The 27,967-nt window shown below is 49.2% G+C and overlaps 1 protein-coding gene across 1 annotated transcript in view; it reads left to right on the top strand.

Annotated features, from left to right (window-relative positions):
• Positions 1 to 13,211: 13,211 nt before the first annotated feature.
• Positions 13,212 to 27,967, top strand: part of DAP (death associated protein) — a 66,033-nt gene continuing 51,277 nt past the window's right edge. The window contains exons 1-2 of the mRNA XM_059173662.1: positions 13,212 to 13,395; positions 23,640 to 23,736. Coding sequence (XP_059029645.1) covers positions 13,341 to 13,395; positions 23,640 to 23,736 — 152 coding nt within the window. The 5' untranslated portion in view covers positions 13,212 to 13,340. The remainder of the gene's footprint in view (positions 13,396 to 23,639; positions 23,737 to 27,967) is intronic.

Genomic DNA, 27,967 nt, shown 5'->3' with positions numbered 1-27,967 from the left:
AAATGCTGAGCAGTGGGCTGAGGGCTCCCAGCTCGTACCTTCTATTTCATCATTGTACCTGCATTTCAGAAATCCCAGACATATAAAATCCATGTGCCCCCGGGCTCAGGGTTTTTTCCTCTTCAGAGGAGGGCGAGAGTGGGCAAGAGTCAGCAGCACCACAGGGTATTGGTGCCGCGGGGAAGAAGGGGCGGCATCTGCACGCCCTTCTCAGGCCTCGCACAGCAGTCGGTCCCCCTGGGGATGATGACCAGCATGCATTGCTACCAGCAATCAGTCAGCATCTTCTCCTCAACAGTGATCAAAAATTAATTTAAAGAGATTTAATTTTAAAAGGAACATTGATGTGATGTTCATAAATCAATGAGCTAAATATTAGCCCCCCCCAAGTGTTATAAACTCAGCTAATGCTCCTTTGTGCCGTGAACACCGTTCTTAATCATAATGCCATTCGATATGGCTTCTCTTAAAATGCCTCAGCCAATGCATCTCAGTGTGTGATGCTCCCTTCCTAAGTGATCCCATGAAAAAATAGGGAGAGATCTAGAATGTGAAAACTGCTGCTTGGCTTTGACTACCCGGTAGGTTATGTATGGCTCCTTAAAATCATAGGGGAAAATCATATGTTGGGTGATTCTCAAGCTTTAGCTCGAATCAGGATCCCCTGGGAGGCTTACTAAAGCACAGTTTCTAGGCCCCAGCCAACTCTCCGACCGAGTATATTTTACAGGGGGGCGGGGCATGTGAACGTGCACTTCCTCACAAGGCTTCGGGGGATGCCGATGTTCCTGAACAGGGACCACACTTGGGGAACCACTGCTCTAGAGAAGGAGTCTGCAGACCTTCTGAAAGAGCCAAATAATGAATATTGAGGCTTTGCCAGCCAGACCGTATCTGAACTTTGCCACTGTAGCAGGAAAGTGGCCGTAGACAGTACACAGACGAATGCGGGGGGTTTTGTTTCAGTAAAACTTAATGTACAAAACAGCTGGTGGGCTGGGGTCGGTCTGTTGGCCACAGCTGGCCCATCCCTGCCGCAGAGGATGAAGGACTCCTACCACCAGAGGTGCCCTAGACCCCAGGGCACAAACAATGCCTGAAAGGGGGAGGGGTACACCAAGACAATCTCTCCCAGCCTGTGTTTCTTCCTGAAGGATCTTACCCACAGAGGAACAGAGAACCAGAAATGATATGACACCTGCATTTTGTCTTTTAAAATGTGTCCCAAGGACCTCTATGAAATATTTGTTCAGAAACAGCCCAGGATATTGACATTGCACAGCTTCAGAAACTGGAGAGTTGTTCAGCATTTCAGCCTGTTTTCGAGGAGAATGAGGAAGCCTACCTCCGCTGCTTGTCGCTATGCACAGTTTCAGCCTCTAATAGACTACAGCGTAAGCTCTGAGAAAGCGGAGACCTTACCTCCAATTTCTAGAAAAGTACCTGGTATCAGGTAGGGCCTCAAAAATGGTTGTTGAGGGTGCCTGGGTGGCTCAGTGGGTTAAGCCGTTGCCTTTGGCTCAGGTCATGATCCCAGGGTCCTGGGATCGAGCCCCACATCGGGCTCTCTGCTCAGTGGGGAGCCTGCTTCCTTCCCCCTCTCTCTGCCTATCTCTCTGCCTACTTGTGATCTCTTTCTCTGTGTCAAATAAATAAATAAAATCTTTAAAAAATAGTTATTGAGTGAAATAAAGTCTATAAAAGCAATAAATCACTTACTAATCTTGAGATTTCTAGACTGACCCTCAGAGCCTGGTAGCCAATAGTGCTTCCCCTGGGATGGTAGGAACAGGACAGGGACCCTAGGAAGGATCTGTCTCCCAGGATGAACACATGCGTTGATGATAAGGACAGGGCTCCTTTCTGTCTCTCAGCTACCTCAGCAGACCCAGCTTGCTCCCTAGAGTCTCAAGGAGCCCTCAGTTCTCCAGCCACCTCAGTGAAAGTTGGAGAAGTTGGAAATGAAGCCCAGGGAGACTGGGATAAAAGCAGAGAGCCTAGGGAGGTTGATGGATAAAGCCTGCAATGAGCATTAGGTTTGAAGAGATGGGACAGACGTCAGTATCAGACGTAAACAGCAAGGGAGAGGGTAGGGAGCGGGGGAGGGAGAAAGGGATGGAGAGCGAGACTTCTTGTTGTGTGAAGAATCCATCCGAGGCAGTGCTTTGAATTTATGTGCAATTCGTAAGTGTGCAAGGAAGAAACACTAGACCCCAGGGTCTGAGAATCTTCTGACGAGCAAGAGATTTTATGTAAGATACATATATTCTATGGTCGTTGGTTAAACTGATCCAAGGCCAGTGAGGTCATTTTGCAGCTGGAGTCACTAACTGTAGGCATAATAATGCTATACCCAGCAAGCGGTAGCTTTAGAACCTGATGCAATTCTTGCTGTTATGGAAGGCATGGGGCTAAAGGGTTACAGTCACAATGAATAAACAATGGAAAACAGGAGTGTTCCTATCTCTTGACATCAAATTCCAGGAAAAACCTGTCAGAGAGGATCAGTAACATTTTACAAGAGGTAGCAGAGCATAGTCAAACCTAATGCTACTTAAGTTCTTCTCAGCCTGGTTAGTCAGTTAACAGGCCTCCTCATTTAGCTGGCTGCATTGGAAATGTTCTATCCCCTTCACCTTATTTAACAATACCCAGAAAGGTCTTTGAAAACATAACACCTGAGTTAAAGTAGCCTGAGACCAAAGGATGTTTCTTGTTCTCTGAATCAGGTCTCCAATGAAGATGGAAAATAAAACAGTTGTAGCTCAGGGTATGAGTCAAGGTTCTCCAGAGAAACAGAAATAGTAGGATGTCTCACTGTCTCTCCATAGAGAGATGATAGATAGATGGATAGATAGACAGATGATAGATCGAGACTGAGAGAAACAGAAAGACAGAGAGGCAGAGATTTATTTTAAGGAACTGGCACATGCAGTCATGGTAGCTGATGAGTCCAAAATCTGTAGGCTAGGCCAGCAGGCTAGAGACCCAGGGATGAGTTGCAGATTGAGTTGGAAGGTGGTATGTTGGCAAAATTCCCTCTTCCTCCTGGGAGATCAGTCTTTTTTCTATTAAAGCTTCGACTAGTTGGATAAGGCCCACCCACATCATGGAGAGTGATCTGCTTTACTCAGTTTACTGAGTTAAATGGTAGTCTCCTCTAAAAACACCTTCAGGGCACCTGGGTGGGTCAGCTGATTAACTGTCTGCGTATCTAACTGTCTAACTGTCATGCTCAGGTCATGATATTGGAGTCCTGGGATCGAGCCCCACGTTGGGCTCCCTGCTCAGCGGGGAGTCTGCTTCTCCCTCTAGCTCTGCCCTTCTCCTCACCCCCACTCGTGTGTGCTCTCTCTCTCTCTCCCTCTCTCTCTCTGCTCTCTCTCTCAACTAAATAAAATCTTTTTAAAAAGATAAAGTAAAATGAAAAACCACCTTCACAGAAACATCAAGAATCACGTTTGACCATATATCTGGGTGCAGCGGCCTCGCCAAGTCAACACACAAAATGCACCCTCGCACGGAGTCGCCCTCCAACAGCAGGCCAAAGAGGTTAGCCCTCCGTGGGTCCAGAGCTCCCCTGCTGTGCCTCCCTCCCGAAGCCACTGGCACCCTCTCCTTAGTCCGATGAGCTCCACCATATCCCACATGTGTTCCAGTAACTCTTCAGACTAGGTTCATCTGAGGAGAGGAGGGGAGAGTAGAGGCGAGGAAGGGAGAAGGGAGAATCACATCCTCAGCTGACGAGGAGCAAAAAATAAGCCAAACGCACCCAAGCCCAGTCCAGCGTGTTACTCTCTGCTATCTGTGGGTGTGACGTCACATCACGCTTCACCTTTTCCACGGACCATCCAGGAATAGCCCAAGGGTAGCGTTTCTGTACCCAAACACGCCGTGGCTCTGTTAAGAGGATGAGTAGTGGCGCTGTAAGTCTTAACCGAGCTACTGAAACTCGTATATTTCCTTTTATCTTTTCCATGGTCAAAGACACTTTGTTAATTTATGTCAGTAAAATGGGCTGAATGGTACCCCAGAGGGTCCCTCCAAGCCAGAAGGATGGACTTGAGATTCGTTCCTATCTGGATTAATCGCAATTGTATTTCCCAAGCTTGGAGATTTTCCTAAAAATCGTGCAAGATCAGAACTGGCTTTTCTGAAAACAGGGGGAGAAGCAGGGCATCCACCAAAATCCTGATTTACAGCCTGCTGCAGCCTGCAAAGTCACACACAGACACTTGAGCCTGAATGAAAGAATTAATCAATTTTCTTAAATCATTTCACTGAGAAGAAAGATGGCTTAAAAAGAGACCCGGGTAATTTTAGCAGGGAAATAGGCTCTAAGAGTATTAGGGAAATTATCTGCCATCTCTAACTTCAGAAGAGTGAGAGAGAATAAAACTGACTCCCTCTCACTAGTACGCGAGTGAGAAAGAGAGAGAGAGAGAGAAGTGGCCAAAGGTATCTTCCAGAATCATGGACCTGCGTTTGTTTATTGATACCGGCTCATCACTTGAAGGTTACGATGCGAAAAACTTAGCCCCTGTTCACGCTGATTCCTAAGAGCTGAAATCACCAATAAATTAACTTAAAACCATAAAATAACCGTACTAAAGCCCTTTCTATCCACAACATAATCCGGGTTAACATCCGCTGTGGTAAGTCACATTGATAACACGTGCCTTTGAAATTATGTGACAAAAATGACACCTCACTTCTACGGCGTTTCTTCTAAAAACCCATAACCCCTATTTAACAATGAGGGAAACATTAGACAAACATAAACTGAGGGACAGTGTACCTAATGAGAGAGTTCAGAAGAATCCTGATCTATTTTTTTCTGGAAGCCAGATGTCAGCTGTGGCACACACAAAGGCTGACAGGATTATTGAGAAGTGGTGGCGTGCTTTCTCCTTTGGACACTGCTCTGTCATTTAGGTTTTCTAAAGCATAATAATTTTATTTATTTATTTATTTTAGAGATTTTATTTATTTATTTGACAGAGAGAGAGAGACAACAAGAGAGGGAACGTACGGGGGAGGAGGGTGGACAGGGAGAAGCCGGCTTTCCACCGGGCAGGGAGCTCAATGCGGGGCTCGATCCGACGACCCTGGGATCATGACCTGAGCCAAAGGCAGATGCTTAATGGCTGAGCCACTGTTAAGCAAAATTGGGCTGCCCCTAATTTTATTTTTTTAAATGTATTCGTAAAGAGTGATCCTCACATGAAAGTCCCCCTTCTACTATGTAGTAGTCAAAACATCTATGCCTGCTGAGGTAAGTCACAACACGCAGTTTTGAAGGGAAAGAAACGGCCAGCAGGCTCTTGAGATCGTTTGCCATTCCTCGCTTAAAAACCCGTCAGTTGTTTTTTCTGTTTCTGTGAGAAATGCCATTTGAATTTTGACGTGGATTGCATTCAATCTATAGATAGCTCTGGATTATGGGTGGATGTTGGGGGACATTTCGACTATAGTAATTCTTCCAATCTATGAATATGGGTTATCTTTCCATTTGTTTGTGTCCTTAATTTCTTTTTTTTTTTTTAAGATTTTATTTATTTATTTGACAGAGAGAGCAGGCACAAGCAGGGGGAGCGGGAGAGGGAGAAGCAGGCTCCCCACCAAGCAGGGCGCCTGATGGGGGGCTCGATCCCAGGACCCTGGAATCAGAACCTGAGCTGAAGGCAGACACTTAACCAACTGAGCCACCCAGACATTCCGGTGTCTTTCATTTCTTTTGTCAAAGTTTTGGAGTTTTCATTGTACAGAACTTTCACTTCCTTAGTTAGATTTGCCCAGGAGTCTTTTATTGTTTTGGATGTTATTGTGAATGGGACGGTTCTTGAGGACATTATGCTATGGGAGATAAATCATCCAAAGACAAACACCGTGTGATATCACTTATATGTGGAACCTAAAAGAACTGAATCATAGAAACAGAGAGTAGATTGGTGGTTACTAGGAGCTGGGGGTTGGAGGAATTGGGGAGATGTTTAGGAGTATAAACTTGCAACTAGTAGACAAATACATTCTGGAGAGCTAATGCATAGCACCGCGATTATAGTCAATAATATTATATTGTAAATCTCATGTTGCTAAGAGACTAGGTCTTAAATGTTCCCAACGCACACAAAAAAAGGATAATTATGTGACCTGATAGAGATGTTAGCTAATCCTGAGATGGTGATCATATTGGAATATATAAATGTATCAAATCAACATCATACTGGTACAATGTTATCTGTCTCCTTCTTTTGAAAAGCCGGTGCAAACAGCTTTTTTGAAAACTCGTGTCTATAAGACTATCAACATTCTAAGATTGCTCAAACTGCCTTTTTGAAGGCAAGCGGCACAGCAGGCGGGCTTTGTGGATCTGGAAACAGCTGCGGTAAGCAGGGAAGCCCAGACAGTGGGGACTCCGTCTGTCATTCAGGAAGCCGATCCCCACCACCTTCCCGTCTGACCCGGCTGGCCCAGCACCTGCGAATCAGCTCAAAAGAGGGAACCCTTGAGTGTCCACCTGCTGATCCGGACCACCCTGGGGGGATGCCAGATGGCATTGCAGTCCAAGCCTATTGTAGGGCTGACGTCCTCACTAATGACAGAGTGATGGTTGGCTTTTCTTTTTAACCCAAATGCTTTTTTATCCTTACTCTTAAATCAGTATGTGTCTAAACAATTATTTCAAACAGCAAACTTCAACATGTGGACCAGGGACCTCGGGAGGCTCCCTATACCCATTCAGAGGAACTGTGAGGTCAAAACTATTTGGTTTTTTGTGGGTTTTTTTTGTTTTTGTTTATGTTTTTGTTTTTGTTTTTATGATACTGAAATGCTTTATGCTTTTTTGCCATTTCATTCCCTCTTGAAAGTACAAGGAAGCATTCCAGAGGCTACAGGATGTGATACTGCAGGAGACTGAATGCAAGAAACAGAGATGAGAATTCCACTGTCTTCTCTTCAGCCAGACCTTAATCCGGGACCTGCGGTCTTCCATTACCTTCGCATGCCCATCCTGCCCTCAAGTCGGGCTGGGGGAATCACTGTTTTGGGCACATGGACCACTGTCTCCCAAGCTTCTCCTCTGTTCTTCCTCCATGTGGCATGTCCTCCTGCCTCCTGCCCCCTGGAAAGGCATCCTGCTCAACCTGCCAATATCAGCTCCATGTCCCCTATCCCTTGAAACCAGCTCATTACCAGCATTCCTACCCATCCACAAACCAGTAGGAACCTCGTATTGTTCCAGACTATTTCTCCCATCATGTTCTGCTTGTGTACGTATACCTTGAATATTCATCATGTTCTGTCATGTGTGTTTTGCCATTTCTCTAAAATCTCTAACAAGTAGGATGCTTTGGGTAGACTTGTATTTAGTTCCTTAAAGTTTACCCAGCAACTCCAACATGCTATCATATACACCTCTTGTAAAACTTCTAGAAAGGTGCATTATTACTCCCATTTTTTAAGAGGAGGGAGGCATCAAGACTCAGAGAGGATGGCATTTCCCCAGCGTCAAACACCAGTGTGATCAGGCTGGGTCTCAAACCTTGGTCTAGTCGCCTGAGTCCAGCCCTCCATCACCCGCAGATTCCCCTTCCCAGGCTGATCCCATGTGGAAAGTCTGAGCAGAGGCTCATGGCTGAAAGGCAGAAGCAGCCCCTCAACGTCCTGTTTGTCCTTCACTTTAGCTTTCTACAAATGACACACTCACCCTTGGAGAAATTTCTAAAAATTTTTTAATGGGAAGAGGGTAAAATAATGTCCTAGTACCACTGAACCTGGATAGATTAAGAGAAAGAAGAAAGAAAGAAAGAAAGAAAGAAAGAAAGAAAGAAAGAAAGAAACTAAGCAATATATGTCGTTCTTCAATTTCAGAGTCCCTTGAGATGATTTTATCTTGCTGAAAGCCTCTTCATTCTTGATCTTTGTAATGTTTATTTTTTATATGTAGAGAAATTCATATACCCTTGTAAGAATTTTATATAAGGTGATACATGCTAAGACTAATATTGAATAACTATTTGAATCCCCGAGTAAGATTTGTATTATTGCCTCACTATGGAGTAATAATCCCAGAATGTGGAAGTAGCTTTGCACAAGGTCAAATCATGACTCCAGATTTGACCAGAAATGAAATTATCCCTGCTCCCCACCATGGCTCTCCGCTAAAACACATTTCTCATAAACAGCTCCTACAGCATCTGTGTTCCATGGGAAATCAGCATTCGTGGCCGTAGCCTTCTCATCTTTTTGCCTTTTCTATCTCTCACTTCCAAACACAGATAAGAAGAATATGTTGCCAAGATTCAGGCTGGTTATTTTTCCTCCAAATAACCTTAGCGAAAAGGTAACCTCCCATGTGACCAAAATTGATCTTCATATCCTTTATTAACTATTGAATTACTTTTGAAAAATGCCCCAAAGTGCTTCTAGATTATCCTGTGACTGACTGACAAGTCAAAGCCCAATGAAATCCCAAAGGATTCCCGTGTGTGTGTGTGTGTGTGTGTGTGTGTGTGTGTGTGTGTGTGAGACACATGATACTCTATTATTTTTGTCTCTAGGATATGCATATTCTCCTCAAGTACTGTACATGTATGTGTGGGTGTCACATAAATTATCTTTAAACTAATATTCTTTTAAAAACTCTATAATAGGGACACCTGGGTGGTTCAGTGATTTAAGCCTCTGCCTTTGGCTCAGGTCATGATCTCAGGGTCCTGGGACTGAGTCCCACATCAGGCTCTCTGCTCAGAGGGGAGGCTGCTTCCCCCTCTCTCTCTCTCTGCCTGCCTCTCTGCCTACTTGCAATCACTCTCTCTGTCAAATAAATAAATAAAATCTTTTTTTTAAAAACCCTCCATGATAAAATAAAAAATCTCTTGGATGTTACAAAGTCAAGAAGACTGCCCTCCCTTTCTGAGCAAAATCAACAACAGAAGAGCAATTCTGTGTAGTGAGTCATAAAAATCCTCATCCGTCAGACAAAGACCACAAGAAGACAGAACTTATGGGCCAGTCTGGAATACGGAGGGAACATTCATCAAACTGATTGATAGGTGGGGTTCTTTCAATACTCCCCAGGACAATTCATGTATTTCCTGAGTGCTAATGAAAACTCCCTTTGCAGTAGTAACACTACATGCAGCAGTATGTTACGGTTTACAGAGCAGGATGGCGACAAGCACAGGGTTCTCTCAGGTCTCCCCCACACCCGCCACAGGTCCCTGTGCTTGGCTTTTCACAGGCTGGGTTTCTCCATCAGTGAGGACAGAGAAGCCCTTGGGTCTCAAGATCTTGTGGGCACTTAATGTGACCACAAAGAGCGATGCAACTTGTAGGCAGCACTTAATCCTGAACTCACATCAGGAAATGGGGCCGTGAGAGTTCACGTCTCTGATGTGTCCTGCAGATGAGGAGACAGGCTCAGAGAGTCAGTGCTGTGGCCCAGAGTACAACATACATACACGGAGGAGACGATGTGCGCTTTCTGTTCCTTTCTTGAATACTTTTCCCAGTGCTTAAATATTCACATTCAGAAGTATCTCACATTCAGCACCATTGGTAAAATAAGTGAAACTGCCTTGCTCTCAGAATTAGAGTGAGCTTCAAATAAGATTAGTCACTTGGCAATTCTAATAAAACCTGGGTGTGCATGGGAACCTTCCCATGGATGTTACCTGGCATTTTTCCTCAGCATCTGGGACTGGTGGGGCTTAACACACCCACACGTACACATACACACGCACATACACATGTGCGTCCACAGCCATGTGCATGGTGGAAGTAAATGCTAGAAAGCATATGTGGCCGTCTGTAGTGACGGTACCCTACATATTAGGTATATTTTCATTCTCTGCATAGTCCTAATTTGCTGCTCTTCATTTTGGTAACAGCTGTGAGAAATTAAATGCATCCAGGCTCTGGAATTATGGGGGAGAACACACACTGAATGCTCTTTGGTTTTAGATGCTGCCCATGCAGTGGGCAAAGTGGACAAGGTCTCTCCCCTCGTGGGGCTGATGCTCAACCGGTGTTATAGTCAGGAGAGACAGAGAGCTAATGCCCAGAAGATGGAAGAGGAGTTTTGGATGAGGACAAAGTGCTGTGATCACGAGGGTTGAGAGTCGAGTACCTGGGTTGGCTTCTTCAGATCTGGTGGGCAGGGTAGGCCCTACAGAAAACGTGACTCCAAATAAGAAGGAGCGAGTTGTGCAAGGATCTGAGAGAGGTGGTTCCTGGTGGAGGGAACAGTTAATGGTAAGACCCAGAGGGAAGTATTGGCTTGGCACATTAAAGGAGTATCAGAAAGGCCAGGGTGGCCAGAGGGGGCAAGAAACACAAGCTCCTAGAGGTGGGCATGGCCCCCATCATGCAGGGCCTGGGAGACCATGTGTTGGGGGCTGCATTTGGCTACATCTAAAGACACCAACCAAGGAGACTTGATCTAAGAGGGGTTTGTCTTCCACACAACAGAGTAGTCTAGAAGTGGGGTCCATTGCTCTGCAGAGCCTCCATGGGACCTCACATCCCACAGGCCACACGCCTCTGATCGTCATTTGGCATGCAGAGCTTTACTTGCCTCCTGCTTGCAATGTGATTCCTCTGCCTTCCACGTTCTGTCTGAATTCAAGACGATATGAACAGTGAAGTCAATGAGAGGAAGGGTAGTCTGCATATCAAGCACGCAAAAAATATATATATATATATTTTAATTTTTTATTTGTTTTAAGGGGGACCAGAGAGAGAGAGAGAATCTCAAGTAGACTCTGTGCTGAGTGCATCGTCCTGACCCAGGGCTCGATCCCAAGACCCTAAGATTGTGACCTGAGCCGAAATCAAGAGTTAGACACTCAACCAACTGAACCACGCAGGTGCCCCTCAACATGCAAAATTTGCCAGAAATCTCCCAACAAATTCTCACTTACACTCCAGTGGTAGAATTTGCCCCCAACCCCCAGCTACAAGGGAGGCTGGGAAGCATGGGTGGTTTTCCCAAGCCAAGTTGCTTACACAACCACACCTTCTTCAATAGCAATCCTATTGATTAGGGAGTTACCCCACACTGTAGTTTGGATGCTATTCTAGGTGCGAAAGTATTGTGAGGTAGGTGGGTGAATCAGGAATTCTGCTTTCAACAAGTAAAACTAGCCCTGATGATTATACCAAAGTGTTCCAATCAGTGTAGACCCAGAACAGGCCTTAGGCAAAGAAATGGATCCTCTAAGGCCTCAGGGCAGCCCAGCGGGGCCAGCAAGGCCCACGGGTATCTTGACTCCCTCCTCAGAAGGCTCCTTCTTTTACCCAAGGATTCCCTAGGAACACCACATGTCACAAGAGAGAAAATGTTATCATTCTCAACGTGCGACTTTATATATCACTAACGGCAAAAATGCTGCCAATTAAACTATAACAAAATGTTTCAAACCTAAAAATGGTATACTTCTTAGAAATGGTTCTTTTAGACTTAGTAAAACATGAGTTTTAAATGATACAGCACTCATTACACACATAAAAAACAAAATATTCACACAATTAATTGGTTAGGTATCCTTAAAGGGCCTTTCCATTCAGAATCCAAATTAGTAGCGTCCATGGATTTTCTCACTCTGTTCCACTAAGTGTGTTAGTGATGCAGCATGTCTTAGAAAGAGTGCTCTGCTATTTATTTTAGATTTTCTTCTAAGCTGCTGACACCTGTCTGTGAGTTTTGATGTGAATGAATGTAAGGGAATGACAAGTATATCGTGACTGTCATCTGGCCAACAGCTGTCTTGCTATTAATGTTGTTGAAACGTGGGGAGAAAGCCTGGGACACAGGGGCAGAACGTGCACTTCTAGGCAGGCTGCGATGGGGAGCTGGGCAGTGCTGCGATAGACATCCAGAGGGAGGCAGTGTGAAGCTTAGTGAAGGCGCAAGGGTAAAGAAATGGGTTTGCAGATTTGGTATTTATAAGCATATGGATGACGGTCATACCCATGGGCCTGGGCCTGCAGGGGACCACTGAAGCCAAGTTCAGAGAAGAAGGCTGGCGCTGAGCCTTATAATACCCAAGTGTTTATGATCAAGAAGAAAAGCCAACACACCCCACAGAATTAGCAGCCAACCACCCGCCAGAACACTGAATGTTAAGGCAGGGATGTGGCATCCCTAAAGCTAAGGAGCTAGAGGGTCGCCTAGGTCAAGTGCTGCGGAGAGGCCAAGAGGGGTGAGAGTGAAAGAGTGACCACTGGACCAGGCAGCACTGAGGTCGTTAAGTAACCTGGACAAAAGAAAAGTCCCTGTTTGGCGGCAGCCTCTGGGCAGCTGGGGGATCACCAGACGGATTTGGACTGAGGGATAAGAGTGGGTGAGGTGCTCAACCTCTTTCATCAATTGTATCGTCAAAAGTAGATGTAGAGCCAAGAGAGATGGTGGTGTTTCCTTCTCTAAAGACACTGGGCATGTCTGACGCTAACTTGGCAAGGAGCGATTGATGGTGCCGGAGGGGAGATCTGATCCTTGTAAAGCACTTGAGGAGGCGGGAAGGATGCGAACCAGGACTGGAGGGCGCGGGATCCGCTTTGGACAGAATCAAGAGATCCATCACAAAAGAAGACGGCACCCGGAGGCACGGACGCAACAGTCCAAGAACTCCTGGCTTCACAGCGCTGTCTTTCTCACGGGGGCGGGGCGGGGGGGGGGGGGGAGCAGTCCCATTTGCACCGTCTTTTAACAAATTCCTGCAATCTTGAGACTCCTGGTCGGTCCCCCCTGGCTCTCCTTTCCGCACGTGATTAGTCGCTCCCAGCGTGAGCTGGACGAAGGCATCTGGCAGACGGGCCGGTCCCCAGATCACCTACACCTGCCCCCGACGGTGCCCCACCGCCGACACCGTCCATCAGGCGGGTCGGTGGACGAAGCTCCGGGAAGGTGCCACCCTCCAGCTGGGCCATTTCAACCTCCGCCAGCAACTCGTGCCAGTACCAGCCCCGCCTCCTTGACCACAAACACAGCCCTCGCCCTCGTTCCTCCTCCCGCGCCGCGGGCCACCGCTTCCTACGTGGCGCTGCCCACTGCGCAAGCTCAGCACCCTGCAAGCGCAGGGAGCCGGCGGGGCGGGGCCAGGCTCAGTGACGACAACGCGCAGCCGCGGGTGGGCGGGGCGCGCCACGTCGGCGCGCGCCGGCCGCGCCCCCTACCGGGGCCGGCAGTCACCGCCTCCGTGCGCGGCCCCGTCGCCTCCCGCGCGCGCCTCCCCGGCTGTCCGGCGCTCCCGCTCGCGCGCTCCTGTCGCCCGGCCCGCTGGCCCGCTGTCTCCGTCGTCGCCGTCCCAGCCCCTCGGACACACGGTCGCATCATGTCTTCGCCTCCCGAGGGGAAGCTAGAGACGAAAGCCGGACACCCGCCCGCCGGTACTGACTCGTTCCCACTTTCTGTCCTGCCGCGGGGCGCGAGGGCGGGCGCGGGGCGCGGAGGGGGCGGCGGGCTCCGGGGGCCGCCCGTGGGCTCTGCGGCCCGGCTCGGCCCGCGCTGCCTGGACCCCGGGCGCGCAGGGTCCGCAGCCTCGCCCGCCTGGGGGCGTCTGGTGCGGGTCGGCGCGACGGGGAGCAGCCCGCGTGCCCGACTTCCCCAAAAGTTTGCGCCCGCGCGCGCTCCGGTCGCAGCTGTCCCGGGGAGCGAGCCGCCGGAGCGACGACCGTCCTGGCCCTGGTGTCGCGGGGCTGACGGCTGGTGGGCCGGCCGCGTGTCGTCCCGACGAGGGAACCAGAGGCGCAGAAAGAGTTTTAATCCTTAATCCCTCGCTGCGGCGCCCCCTCGTTGACTCTTTCGCGTTCAGCTTCTCCGAAGCGTTTTCTCCGTGAGCTCCTTTTTTTTTTCTTCAAGTCCTAGACTTCGGAGCCAAGGAAGTCAAACCCAGGAAAGAGCCATTTCTCTTAAAAATGTACCCGAGTCTCAGCAGGCTGCGTGTCCGGGCCGCCGCCTCCGCGAGCGCGGCTCCCGGCGAGCCCCGCGATGTCTGCGGCTTCATTCAAGGGTCTTGCTTGCACCGCGAGTGCTGCGCTCGGTCTCCCGGGAACAAGCCCCGGGGAAACGTGGCTGCTTTGAGGGTCGTCTGCGCCCCTTATTTTTTTTTTTTTAAGATTTTATTTATTTATTTGACAGACAGAGATCACAGTAGGCAGAGAGGCAGGCAGAGAGAGAGGAGGAAGCAGGCTCCCTGCTGAGCAGAGAGCCCGATGCAGGGCTCGATCCCGGGACCCTGGGATCCTGACCTGAGCCGAAGGCAGAGGCTTTAACCCCCTGAGCCACCCAGGCGCCCCCCCCCCGTCTGCACCCCTTCTTGTTACACAGGAGGGCGCGATCGCCCTCTGCCCTCCCCACCATAGGGCTCTAACTCCGTCTCAACAGGGACAGCAAAGCAGCTTTTAAATTAGTTGCATTCCGGAGTCGGTGGTACTTTTTCACGGGTGCAGGAGGCTGTCCGCAGGAGTGAGTGACACAGGGAAGAAGAACCGCCGACCCGTGTGGAAGGGGCTGGCAGGGAGGGCATGGGATTTGCGAAGACCGCTCTGCTGTGCTTTGGGGCTCTTTGCGTTGCTTTAGTTACAAAAAAGGGAGAGAAGCTCAGGGATTTCTTTTAAGATAACTCTGACCTTTAGTTCTACTGCTATTGATCCACACCCAGCTGCCCGCTGACCTGGGCCGTCCTGCGGGAGGAAACACCTCTAGTCACACTGCACGGCCTTGGACTACGTGGCAGGAGTCTGCCATGACTCCCCTGTCCCTGGCTGTTGAGTGGCATTAAAGGTGGAGCCATACCAAATCAGAGTCACCGTAATAAAACTGCGTGGAGAGACACATCCATGTGCGATGGCTATCCAGATGAGACTTTTAAGATCAGAGGTATAAACTGTACATATTAACTCCCTGGGAGAAACCTCATAAAGGACCCAGATTGCCTTTGAATTGTAACAGCCAGGCTTTGTGAATTACAGATTAAATAGCTTATTTATGTCCTGAGGATCAAGGAACCAACTTATTTGTGCTGGTGAGCAATGAACTTGGATTCTAAGTTTTGAGGCCCATGTTTTCGCTAGGGCTCAGTTTTGCTATTCTTTCAAGCGGGAGGTTTGGCCCAGCTGACCTTCCTCCGGGAAAGACTCAGGACCAGCTCCAAAAGGGCGTTTAATCCCACAGGTGAACTCTTCAAGTGACTTCAGTACAGGCCCCCTAGCCTGTGGGGCCCCAGTCAAGCAGATGCTACATAAGGATCTGTCACTGTCATCCTGACAAGACCAGTCACTCTTGGCCAGAGTTGGAGGAAGGGCCTGGCATCTTGGCCCAGGGGTACAGGTTGGAAAGAGGCCCCTTTGCTGCTTGAAGCATTTTGTTTCCCAGCACTGCCCCTCAGTGCATTTCCCTGTATCATAGAGGCTCCAGCAGGAAAGCTCAGGGTGTCTGTGCCTACTCTGGCATGACCAGCGAGGAGGCAGTTCTGCGGAGTAGATGTTATTAAAAAATAAACCAAAAAACGACAACCCACTATAATAAAGAATAACCTTTTAAAGGTAGCCAAGAGCACAGTTCATAAATCAAAATAACAGCTTTAAAAACTTTGGGAACCCTTTCATTAAGTGCTTAAGCTGGGCAACAAAGACTTGTGCTTAAATCCTCAATTGGAAACAATAAAATGCTCTCTCATAACCATCTTCATGTCCTTTGATGTTTTCCCCTTCCTGCTGTCTGAACCAGGCGCCCTCCTGGGCATCCCCACAGCACCCCATTGCCTTATTATCACGCTTAACCTCCACCTGTTCGCCTCTCTTCTCCTTGCTTCCTGGCTGAGTCTTTTTTTTTTTTTTTTCTTTTCAAGATTTTATTTATTTGAAAGAAAGCATGCACACACACGGGGCAGGGGGTGGGAGCAGGGGTGGGAGCAGAGGGAGAGGGACAGGCAGACTCTGTACTCAGAGCCTGCGGGGTCCACCCGTCCCTCTACTTCTGAGCCCTGTCCAGTGTGTACTAGTGACGCAAGGGGCTCTCGGCCAGTTCAGGTAGCATGTTAGTGGTGGAAGTAGTAACTGACGGGTACTAGGTGTTGCAGCGGGCTGGTGTTTCCCTCCACCCTTCTAGACTCGTGGCGGCTGGTGTTTCCCTCCACCCTTCTAGACTCGTGGCAGATTAACTAGAGAAAAACAGAAGTTTAGTAACATGTGGGCCTCCTGTCTTCATGGGAGAGGCAGAAGGAAACTGAGTAACTCCCTGACATGGCCCAGGCCACCACCTTGAGTACCAGCTTGAGCTAAAGGGGCCAGAGGCTCTCCCTCACCCCGCAGGGCGCTGTCATCGGGGCTCTCAGTAAAAGTCCTGACGTCTTAATGACCTGAGACTCCTCCACTGCTCTCCACTACAAAGCATCCTTGGAGAAGTGGGCTGAGACGGCCATTTCAGATTAGCAAAGTGAGAATTTGCGAGCAAGGTTCTGTTCTATCAAGTAATAGGACCGGGACGCCTGGGCAGCATGGGGAACGGAACCGTGAGCCACGCTGTTACTCGTGCCTGCCTGTCTTTGGGAGTTTGTGGTGACAACGTGGATAAAGTCTGTTAAATACATTTTGCTGGCCCCGTTCCCCTCCGTTTCCCAGGGTAGCCAAAACCATATGTCAGTAAAGTTCTCCTAAGTCTAATGTGGTAGCTCTGTGCATTACTAATTTTACATATGGTTCCCTTTCAAAAGTAGACTTTCTGTTCCTTCCAGAACTGAGACAAGTGGAAATATAAACACGATTGTGTTTAGTTAAAGTGAAATGGAAAACAGATTACTTTTTTCAGTAACTTCAGAATCATTAAATTCTCTGTTACATTAATCATTCAAATTTGAGTTAAGGATCCATTTAAAAGGTTGTGGGTGATAATTCTTCCTAAATCGTCTCCTGCAGGACGGTTTTCAGATTGTCTAGGCCACTCTCTGGCCAGCAGTGGACGACTAATGTGTCTTTTATTATAGTAACTGTTCAGTCACAGATTTGCTAAGCATGGTCCCTCCATCCAGTCACTGACTAATGCTTACAGAGTGTGGGAAACTCGGCTTTTGCTCCCGACATGCCAAGAAAAAAAGAAAAGAAAAAAAGAAAGACCCTTCTGGTCACTGCATTTTTTTCAAAAAGTTCCCGTCGGGGTGGAACGCAGCATTTCTAAAATATAGCTTAGAGTTTTCATTCTTCCGTACTTGGTGGTGTCCTCCTGCCTGCGCTCTGTCCATCCTACACGCTGCCCCGTGCATTTTTTCGTGATTTGGGGAAGGTTTTCCCCTTCCCAATGTGGGAAGTCTTTCCGTTTTTGTAGGGAGCACTCATGATTGTGTCAAGTGCTGTGCTGGTTACAGTCACATCCAAGTACAAAGCACTAGTCACAGTCAGCTGAGGGAGTCCAGTGGGGCTTGTTTACAGACGACCAGAACCTCAGGGGCTGGGCTGAACGAGGCGCAGGTGTGTTTCCTTTCCCGGGAGCCTTCCTGCAAGGAACAATGCAGAGGCCAAGGCCCGCCGTTGCATGACCTGTGTGCAGGAGATGGTGAGTGGGGGCTTATGGGGACACCTGTGGCCTACATCTGTCACTGCATCGCTTACCTGTGGCTGCTGTAGGCACAGCACAAGAAACTTAGAGCCTTAAAATAACACAACTGTCCTTTCTCTTCGTCCGGGAGGTGAGACCCGCCAGTAACATGCGGTCACTCTTCCCCGGTAAGAACGAGGGTGGCGCACACCTGCTGGTCCTGCAGCGGCTCCTGCAGCCGGTGCTTCGGGGTCAGAAGCCGGGCTGAGTCGTGACTAGCCCTAGGGGGAGCCTGCTTGTCCCCCGGCCCAACCTGCAGCTGTGGATCTTTCCAGCCTGCTCCTGAACGCGACAGAGAAAGCTGTCAGTGAGCCGCTTACAGCTGGACACCCTGACACCGAGGGGATGCCCCAGCCGCAGGAGGACAAGTCAGCTGCCTCCCCAGTGCTCCTTACCTGGCAAAGGCCGACCACGCAGGAGGCTTCCTCCCTCCCTTCACCCCGTAGGCAGGAAGCCGTTGTGCAGAGCTTTGAATGTCAAACTCCTCCTCTCCCTCTCCTGGGGGACGTAGTCACCAGAGCCTGCCCTTGGCCGTCACTCTGTTTCTCGGAGGGGCGATGATGCTCTCGGTTTCCCGGAAGGTCCAAGCCAGGAAAGGCCTGCAGGGTGTGACGAAGGGTGCAGGCGGCCAGGGTCCGATCCAGCTCCGGGCTGGCTGCTTGGGCGGCTCCGACCGGGTGGCCGGCCCTCTTCACCGCATGGGATCCTCTCTCTAGAGTCACGTGCTGGGCGGTGAGGAAGGGGTCTGCACGTAGCAGTGCTGTGTCGAAGCATTATTCAGAATCTGTGATTCTCCAGAAGCTTCTACCCTTGGCTGGTGATACAATGACAACTCCTAGGGATGCTTAGCCAACCACGTCAGTGGGCCACAGGGAGAGCAGCTTCCCAGGGTCTCACTCCCCTCCGTCCCCACAGGTCCCTGCTGCCATCCCCAGGAAACAGTCAAGAGGGACATGAAAGCACCAAGGACACAGACTATGGAGGTCCAAGTCCTAGATGCTGATTGTTAAAACCATCTAATAAGAGTAACGAACAGTCGAGAACTTGCCAGTTGCCAGGTGCTGGTGGGAAGCGTTGCCCATGTGCTAACTCATTTGGTCCTTGGCAAACCCCTGGCGGGGAGAGCGCGGTCACCCTTTCTTCACAGATGGAGCACCGGAGGCACAGAGGGCACCAGCAACGTGCCCAGCTGTACACACGTGCACACACACACACACACAGCCACACATGCACACGGCAGGCAGAGCTAGGCTTTGAGCCCGGAAGTCTGCCTCCGGGACCCATGTCCCCGTCGTCTGCAAAGCATTTCTGCTAATACTAGATCCAGCGTTTGGTATCCTTTTCAGTTCAGAGCTCTTCTTTGAATAACAACCACTACACCAATCCGAGTTCTTTTTTTTTTTTTCCTAATGTCTCATAAAAATAGTATTTTTATCTTACATTTGCAAGTCATTCTGCTAAGATTTTTGCAGAAATAACTCTGCCTTTGTATTTTTCACAAGGAAGAGTCCCTCTGACGGGTAAAACAATCACGATAAATATGTTACCATCATACATTGTGGCAGTGTTGCAAGTTCAGATGAACCCGTCTTGGCGTTGAGTTATTACTGTTATTGCCACTTTTTATTGCGGCATTAATCACCACACACACTGTGAGGGATTGATGAAGTTAATTCTTTTTATAAGCCGAATTAAATGAAGCACTAATGGGGCGGTGACTGAGCCTTGACATGTGTAGTCAGTAGGGGGGTGCTGAGCTCAGGCTTACTTCAAATGTCACCTTGACCTTCATCATCGGTCTTCTTTGTAGTTAGTGACACGGCTCTTTTTCCCTCAGCCCCTTTACAGGGCATGTCTGTGAGTTGTTTTAAAGTTTGAGGTCTGCCAAGTTGAGATGATTCAGACATCCTCTTTTATTTTTTTTTAAAGAGTTTATTTATTTATTTGACAGAGATCACAAGTAGGAGAGACACAGGCAGAGAGAGAGGTGGGGGAAGCAGGCTCCCTGCTGAGCAGAGAGCCCGATGTGGGGCTCGATCCCAGGACCCTGAGATCATGACCTGAGCTGAAGGCAGAGGCTTAACCCACTAAGCCACCGGGGCGCCCCTGGACATCCTCTTTTGAAGGATATTCGTCTGCTCTGGCTGCTGTAACAAAATCCGCCGGCTGGGGGGCTTAAACCACAGAAATCTGCAGTTCTAGAGGCTGGGGGACTAAGATCAGGGTGCCCACAAGTCCAGTTTCTCCTCTGTCTGCAAATACAGTCACAGTCTGAGGTTATAGGGGTGAGGGCTTCAACCCATGAGTTTTTGGAACACAGCTCAGCCCATAGCAGTGCTTCTAACCAGTTCTTACTGGGTGTGTGCGAAGGGTGGCAGGGATGGGAGGAAATGAAGTTTTAAAAAAGTGTAAGGTCAATTCTTCCAGCCCCTCCTTCGGCCAGAGACACACTTACATTTCAAAAGAGTAGAAAATTATCTTAACATAGCTACAGAATTTTATTTCCGTTTCTGTGTCTTGAGGTTTGACTGACTACCCAACCGGAAATACCTTGATAAGCCACCTGTAATGGTGTTTTTGTTTTCTTTCCTTTTAAAAAACTCTGAGCCCAGAGGGAGGGAAATCCCTAGGAACCGCACCGGAAGAAACTGAAATTCAGTACTGTTAGCCCAGATCGCAGGCCCACACGAGACAGGGGGTGACCTGGTTTCTCTTCCTCCTCATGGAAAGACACCAGTCAATTGGGTTCGGGCCCACCCCAACTGGCTTCATTTAACCCGAGACCCCGTGGTACAGCGCAGGGCTCAGAGGCCGAGCGTCTGGAGCGAGGCCGAGCCTCTGCGCCCAGCAGCACAGTGGGAGGACGGACTCTGATCTCTTTCCACCTCGGCTCCGGGCAGCAGGACGAGAAAGTCTCCCTAAGACTTTGTCAACGCAGGCCTCCCTTTACGTGGGCTGTGGGTTCAAATAGATCCTGTTTCTCAGGAGAAATTGGACATAAAAAGGATTTCCAGGTGCCTCTACTCCTGGTTTGACAGAAGTATGTCGAGCATCTCTCCAAAGGGAGGCTGCATACGCTCCCGGCCCCAGAGGATCCCTGCAGAGAGAGCCTTACCGAAGGAAAGCTCAGAATCTGTAGTCACCACCACGAGAGGGAGACTCAGCAGACAAAAGAAGCAGTGGACCTCAGATCATAAAATAATCCAATGTACAACTACAAAACCAGTATGCCTAAAATCATTAAATATGGAAAAGAATTAAAACCATGAGGAATGACTAAGACCCTATCAAATAAAGATGAGGTGAATCTCACAGGGAAATCAAAGCTCTAGAAATGGAAAATAAAATGATGTAAAATAAAAATCAATAGATGGGATAAAAAGCAGATTTGGGGAAGAATTAACCAAACAGGATTATATTTCCTTCTTTCCGAAGCGGGAGGTCTCCTTCAAAAGAATTAGTGGTGGCAACAGATACATGGTTTTCCAGAGTCCTTTTCGTCCCCTGTCCTCTGCGGTGGATTTTTTGCAGCAGCCTGCTGCTAGGGACCATTAGCCACGCAATGGGCGCCATCCGCTTCCTGAAGGCAGGGGCCCGCAGACCCTCCCTGGGAAATGGAAAAACTGACAACCTCGAATTGAGTGAGCCTCAGGGCGTTTTCCACCTTCTCCCTCCTTTTGCATCAGAAGGAGACTCGTAGTCCTGGACTTTTCTTAATGCGGCAGGGCCCAACCCAATTGGTCACAGCCGAGGACGTGGCCTGACAGGCTGGCTGGCGGGCTGCGTGGTCGGAGCTGTGCTGTGGCACCTGGCGGGTAGCTGACCCCAGGAGGGAGGATGCCACGAACCGGGGGGCCAGTGAATGCAGTTCACGCAGCTCTGCTTTTCACCTGTGCCCAGAAGCTTCCAACACCTCTGTCTTACTCCCTATAACGCAGTAAAGAACAGAGATTTCTCATACGTCTGGAGGGTAGAAGTCCAAGGTCCAGGCACCAGCAGATCTGGTGCCCAGTGAGGGCCCGCTGCCTGGTTCACAGACAGCTGTCTTTTTTCCACGTCCTTACGTGGGGGAGAGGACAAGGCGCCTCCGGGGGGCTGGGGGTGTGGAGGGAGGGGTCTCTTTTTTACAAGGGCCCTAATCCCATTCAGGAGGGCTCTACCCTCATGACCTAATCACCTTCCAAAGGCCTTTCGACAGCTTCTTTTACCTAAAGATCTTAGGATGCAGCGCTTACCCCTTTGTGCGGATGAAGCAGCAAGGCTTTGAGGGACTGAGCGGTCTGAGACCTATAGCTGAGGACGGGTTTTAGCTGACCGAGCCCAAAGCCCATGCTGGTGACAGTCACATGAAGCTGGCTTTTTGATACAAGGCCAGCATTTCCAAACTCTATTCTTTGGAACACTGAAGTCGTAAAGAATAATAACCAGCATTACTGGGGTGGGGGGAGTTGTGGGAAAGGCGGTACGCTCGGTGTCCCCCATAAAGCTTAAGAGGCATGCTAGAGGCCAAGGAAATATGTCTTGAGGACACCCATATAATGTGTTCAACTGCACATTTCCAACACTAAGAGATCCTCGAATCCCCATTTTAGGGGGGCAGGGGTTGGTTAGTTTTCTTACAAAGCAGTATTAACATATTAGCCATCAAGAAAACACAAATCAAACCACAGTAAGATAATATTCCACTCCCACTACAGTGGCCGTAATTTGAAAGTTGGACAACAGCTAGCATTGGCAAGCATGGGGAGAAATTGGAATGCTCCAACGGATTGGAATGTAAGATGATCCTGTGGCTTTGGAAAGGCATTCGGCAGCTTCCCAGAAGGATAGAGAGTTACCTTGTAACCCAGCTCCTCCACTCCTAGGTCTGTACCTAAGGAAATGAACGTGTATGTCCATGTATCCACATAAAAACTTGTATGCAAGTTCTTCACAGCTGCCCTATGCATAATAGTCAAAAGGTAGAAACAGCCTCAATGTCTATCCACAGATGAAGGGGAGAATAAAACGTGGTCTGTCCATGCAGTAGACTGTGATTGTGCCTTGAGAAGGAATGTTTGAAGGCCTGCCCCCTGGGTAAACCTTGGAAACATGCAGAGTGAAAGAAGGGGGTCGAATATGCAGAATGGGGCGCCTGGGTGGCTCAGTAGGTTAAGCCTCTGCCTTCGGCTCAGGTCATGATCCCAGGGTCCTGGGATCGAGCCCCGCATCAGGCTCTCTGCTCAGCAGGGAGCCTGCTTCCCCCTCTCTCTCTGCCTGCGTCTCTGCCTACTTGTCTGTCAAATAAATAAATAAAATCTTTTTTAAAAAAATGAATACGCAGAACAGGCAAGCCCGGAGGAGGGGTTACCAGGAGCTGGGGGAGGGGCTGGGGAGCGACCGTTCACGGGGATGGGGTTTCTGTCTGGGCTCATGGCAGTGGGCTGGAACTAATTGAGGTGATGGTTGTGATGACGGTTGCACAGCCCCGAGTACGTTCAGAGCCTAGCTCTGCACTCCCTAAATGAGTGACTCATATTGTATGTGATTTATATGTCCCTAAGGCCATGTTTAAAAGTTAACACGTGCCAACACTGAGGCTTGCCAACACAGTTTGGGAAAGGCTGCCACAGACATCCCTGGCTGCCATCTCAGTGGGCTCTGGGCCTGTCCTGTGTCCCCCCAGGGGGCTGTATCGCCCCATCAGAAGCATCATCGGTGTTTGAGAAAAGGTCACAGGGCAGTATTAAGGGGGACCCCGTTGTATCGAAAACCTAAAGCAAGCAGCCACTTTCTCCGCGTGGTTGGTACTGCTCTTAGGAAGTCCTTGTAAGAAACAAACAGAGCCAGCAGGAGCCTTACGAGGTTTCTAAGTGGGTCTGGAGTAAAAGGTCGCGTGGACTGCCACATCCTACCAAATGTCCCTCAACAACAGGAACCTCTGTGGTTCATCCCTAGCGCTACTGGGATCCCTGGCGCTCTGGGTCCACTGAAAGCTTCGGGGGGTTGTTCCCCTGGTCCCCTGCCAGGTGCATCACACCCCCCTCTGTTTTCATTTTAGTGAAAGCTGGCGGAATGCGCATTGTGCAGAAACACCCGCATTCAGGAGACACCAAAGAAGAGAAAGACAAGGACGACCAGGAGTGGGAAAGCCCCAGGTGAGAATGCGCACGCTCCGCTTTGTTCTCCGGACAGCCGCGACTTGGTTAAACATTAACGTTTGTTCTCTTCTCCGGGCTTCTGATAACCTCTCCCATCGTGGGGCCCTGCACTGTGTGTTTTTCCTTTCCTAATCAGTGAGGCTCTGTCCCCCCAGACGGGAGACACCAGGCTCCTGGAGCACCTGCCGTCCCTCCGTGCGCAGTGGCCTCGACTTCCCACGACAGTGTTGAAATCACCTTGAGACCTTCGAACGTGCCGTTCTAGTTGATTCTCTGGGGTGGGCATGGCACCTTGCAGCCAAGAGAGAGAACTTGGTTTAAAACCGTGCACACACGTCTGGACTCTTCCTTTCGGCACCCAAATCCAAACCAGCGAGGCCACGCCCTTATGAGTGCCCAGGTGTCCTTAAATGACATCTCTGTCCCTGGCTCCCCTGGTCCCCGACAGCTCGTCTGTCTGACGTGCCCCCGGCTCAGTTTACTCCCTGTTATCCTCAGAGCTTCTGGTGCCAGGTTTGGGTCCAGAACCTCCATACACAGCCATTTCCTTCCACCCGTCGTAGGTAAATGCGTACCCCTGTCTGCGCTTGCCACAGAGAAGGGGACCGCTGAGCTCTCTGCCTTCCACCTTGTCCCGAGAGTGTCTCCACCAGAGGAGGAAGCTAAGTGCGGGAAGAGTGTGGAAACCAGCTAACCTGTGTTTCTGTGGGCCAGGGGCATTATTTTGCATTATTCTGCTTTAGTCCAATAGCCCTGAACAGGAGGTAGTGTTCTCCCCAACTTTTGCAAGGGAATCTGTGTCTGCAGGGGCTATATACTTGCTCACACCAAGTGCCTTGCAAGTGAACGGATCGGGAAATTAAACCAGGGTCTTACAGGGTCCAAAGAGGCCCAGCTTCCAAGAAAGAGTAGCTCCCAAGAATGTGCGTCCTGTAAAAGGACATGAGTGTCCCTGTGTGTATATATCACTGAGTGTTTTCTGTAGAATCTTATAGGATGTAAGTTCTAGTGCGGTCACCTGAGGGGCAAGGAAAATTGGGGACAAAGTCTTTTCTGAGTGGTTATTGCCCATTTAAAATCACGAGATCCTCACTGTGGTTTGGCGCAAGTTCTGCTTTGAAAAGAAGGCGGCATTTAAGAGAAGATTCTGAAATTCCCTTTCTCACTGGCTGTTTGCACACAGCGTCTGTACAGAACAGAACAGCATCTGTAGCTCTTCTAGAGGTCCACAGTCCCATACCTGAAAACCTTGGGACCCAGTTTAAGTCAGATTTGGGACATTTGGGGGAAGGGGGCTTATGAGAATTAAAGAGCACACATTCCATCCAGTGCCCATAGTGGGGCCTCGGGCGTCTTACTTGATCTGTGTGTGATGCTCACAGCAAGGGATGTAGGTTCTTCACTCTTACAGGCGTGGGCCGGTTCAGGTTGACTTTCGCCTGCATACAAGTTGTAAGGAAGTTTTCAGTTTTTAGAAAATTCTTGATCTCAGTATCAAGCTTAAGAGAGTATGGGTCTGTGTCATTCCCCCTGCTGGAGAACCTGGGAGGTCCCGTCTGCGGATCCCGTGCTTCCGTGGGGAGAAAGAGAACAAGAGAGAGAGAGAGAGAGAGCCTTGCCTGGGGAGTTAACGAACACACTCGTCTGTGTGAGTTTAAGTGGAGTAAGGTAGGGCAAGCTCTTTCCCTCCGAAACACAGTGTCAGTACAGTGAGAGTAGATAATTTATGAGCGTGTTTAGAAATAAAGACAAAACAGCCCACTCGTTTTCTTTCTATTGATTTTTTTTCATGAGGTGAAATACAGCCTTTATCCGAGACGTGCAATTTGAATACATATTTCAGAGGATGAGCGATTGCAAGACAAAGGAGAAGGCTCCCCAGCTCTCCAGAGCCTGCGTCTCTCACCTCCAAAGATCTGTTCTCTGGGGAACCAGGAACTCTGCAGCAGTCTGACTGCAGCGTAGGGTTTGTGTAGCACACGAGCAAGGGGGTTCTCCCTGCAGCCGAATGGCTGTAATGTGTTCCTTGTGAGTGTGTCAGCGGCTGTCTCGTGACTTCAGCCTTGCTCTTGACCGCTGTGGGCTGGACACCGCTGGACACGCCGTAGACAGATGGGGTGAGCCTCTGAGCACTCCGAAGCTGTGGACAGGGGTGGCCAGCGGGTCTCCTTCCAGACCTGCACCGGGCCAGTACTCTGTGTGAGAGATCACCCACTCCACGATGGCCTCCTCGTCCGTCTGGCGGGCGGGCCGGATCAGTCTAGCTAACCGTCCTCGCCGGTCTTCTAGAGTGTGGTACCTCTGGCCTCATTCTCTGTGCTCTGTCGGTATCAGCTCACCGGGTCCTTGTACCTTCTCGGTGTGCTGCCCACACGCTCTGAGTTGGTTATTGGTTATGATCCCCACTCCACGTTACTGCTCCCTCTTCAGCAGCTCAGAAAGGTTCAGTGACTTTTCCAAGGTCACACAGCCAGTGAGTGGCAGGGCCAGCACTCCAGCAGAGCCCAGCATCCTCACTATTAACCGCACAGCCGTGCTTCCCACTTGATTTGCAGCGGGCGCTTACTGAGTTTTTCATGTCAGGTTCAGAGCTCACGCCACCCACAGGTCGGTATCACTGGGCCTGTTATCGAGATGAAGAAACCAGAGTTTAGGGAGGTTGCCTGGACCCATGATACGTAGCCGGTTCGTGAGGAGGCCGGGGTTCAGCCCCCGTTTTGTTTTGACTTGAAGACATGTGTCCCGACTAGGGTACGGGCTCCCCTGACGTGACACAAAATACACCGCGAATTGACAGGCGTAGCATGTCCATCCAGATCCCTCTATGAATTAAACTTGTTGACTCTGGATCGCCCGTAAGCTTTTCCACATCCTCAGGCCTGTGAGTCCGTCCGCGCGGCTTTGCTGTCAGTAGATGGCATGAGCGTTGTCGTACAAGGTTGTGGAGGACGGAGATGTCTTTACATATAAAATGGCCTATTTCTTTGCAGAATTTGCCACACATTTAATTACTCGCTTGGAAATGTCATGGGATGTGACTTCACCATCCACATTACCCTAATCCTAAAGTTTTACTATTTTTCATGTTTTGATCCAAGTGTCCCCTGGATAAGTGTAAAGTCTCAGATGCCAGTTTCCTCCTTGGGTCCGCATTTGCAAGACTCTTTGCTTTCCTTCCCAGATTTCTAGAACTGGCTTTACATTCGCTGACTCATCTCTGGTGACTTCCTTCCTCATTAGTCTAAGAACCAAATCCTGATTACAGAGAAAATGAACAGCTAGAGCCTTACTACGTGACAAAACAAAAAAACACAACCTTTACTCGGAATGATTTTTTTCCCTGCAAATATTTGTGCTACTTAATTTTCCAGAGATTTACAAATCATTTCCTAGGCTGCCAAATTGTTTTGGAGATGCTACATTTTAAAAAGGAAGGAGAAAAGGAAGTAGAAGAAATTTTTAAATGTTACCCAAGAATTCCCGTCGAGCTGAGCGGTAGTCCGATGGCTCTTCATCTCCAAGAAGAGGACTGGGCTTCATTATTATTCCCCAGTACTTCCTGAGTGGCTGCTGGTTGGTGTGCACTGGGGCTGGTGGGAAAGCAGCGGAAGGAACGGGGAGATGGGGATGACAAGGTACAGAGTATGCAGTCCTTCTAGAGTGTGGCTCTCTTTTCAGCTCTGACTTAGAACCTCATGTACCAGGACGCCTGGATGGCTCAGTAGTTAACCTGCCTTCAGCTCAGGTCCCAGCGGGCTCCCGGCTCAGTGGGGAGCCTGCTTCTCCCTCGCCCTCCGTCCCTCCCCCCGCTTGTGCACTCTCTTTCTCTCTCTCTCTTGCTCACACTCTTTCAAATAAATAAATAAAATCTTTAAAAAGAAGAAGAAGAAGAAGGACCTCACATACCCAGAAAATGTACAATTCAAATTATCCAGCATGTGGGAGAAACCCAAAATGGACTCCGAACAGTAACAGACGAGCTTAATTATAACACAGATGATTACTGTAACCCATTGCAAGGACCGGGGTAGACAACACCTTACCCAAATAATTTTTGAAAACAGTGTGTTGACCGGAGACTCTAAGACTAATGGCAAAAGACTGTCCAAAAATGCTGTTTACTCCGGTTAGCCGATGTGTTTCTTACAGGGGCTTGAGTTAGCAATTCTGAAATGACTTTGTGTGTACACTGGGTTCAACAAGTATGTGAATCAGTGGTGGGTAATGA

Source organism: Mustela lutreola, chromosome 5 (assembly GCF_030435805.1).
Source record: "Mustela lutreola isolate mMusLut2 chromosome 5, mMusLut2.pri, whole genome shotgun sequence".
Taxonomy (NCBI): Eukaryota; Metazoa; Chordata; class Mammalia; order Carnivora; family Mustelidae; genus Mustela; species Mustela lutreola.
This window is presented reverse-complemented; position numbering and strand designations above follow the sequence as displayed.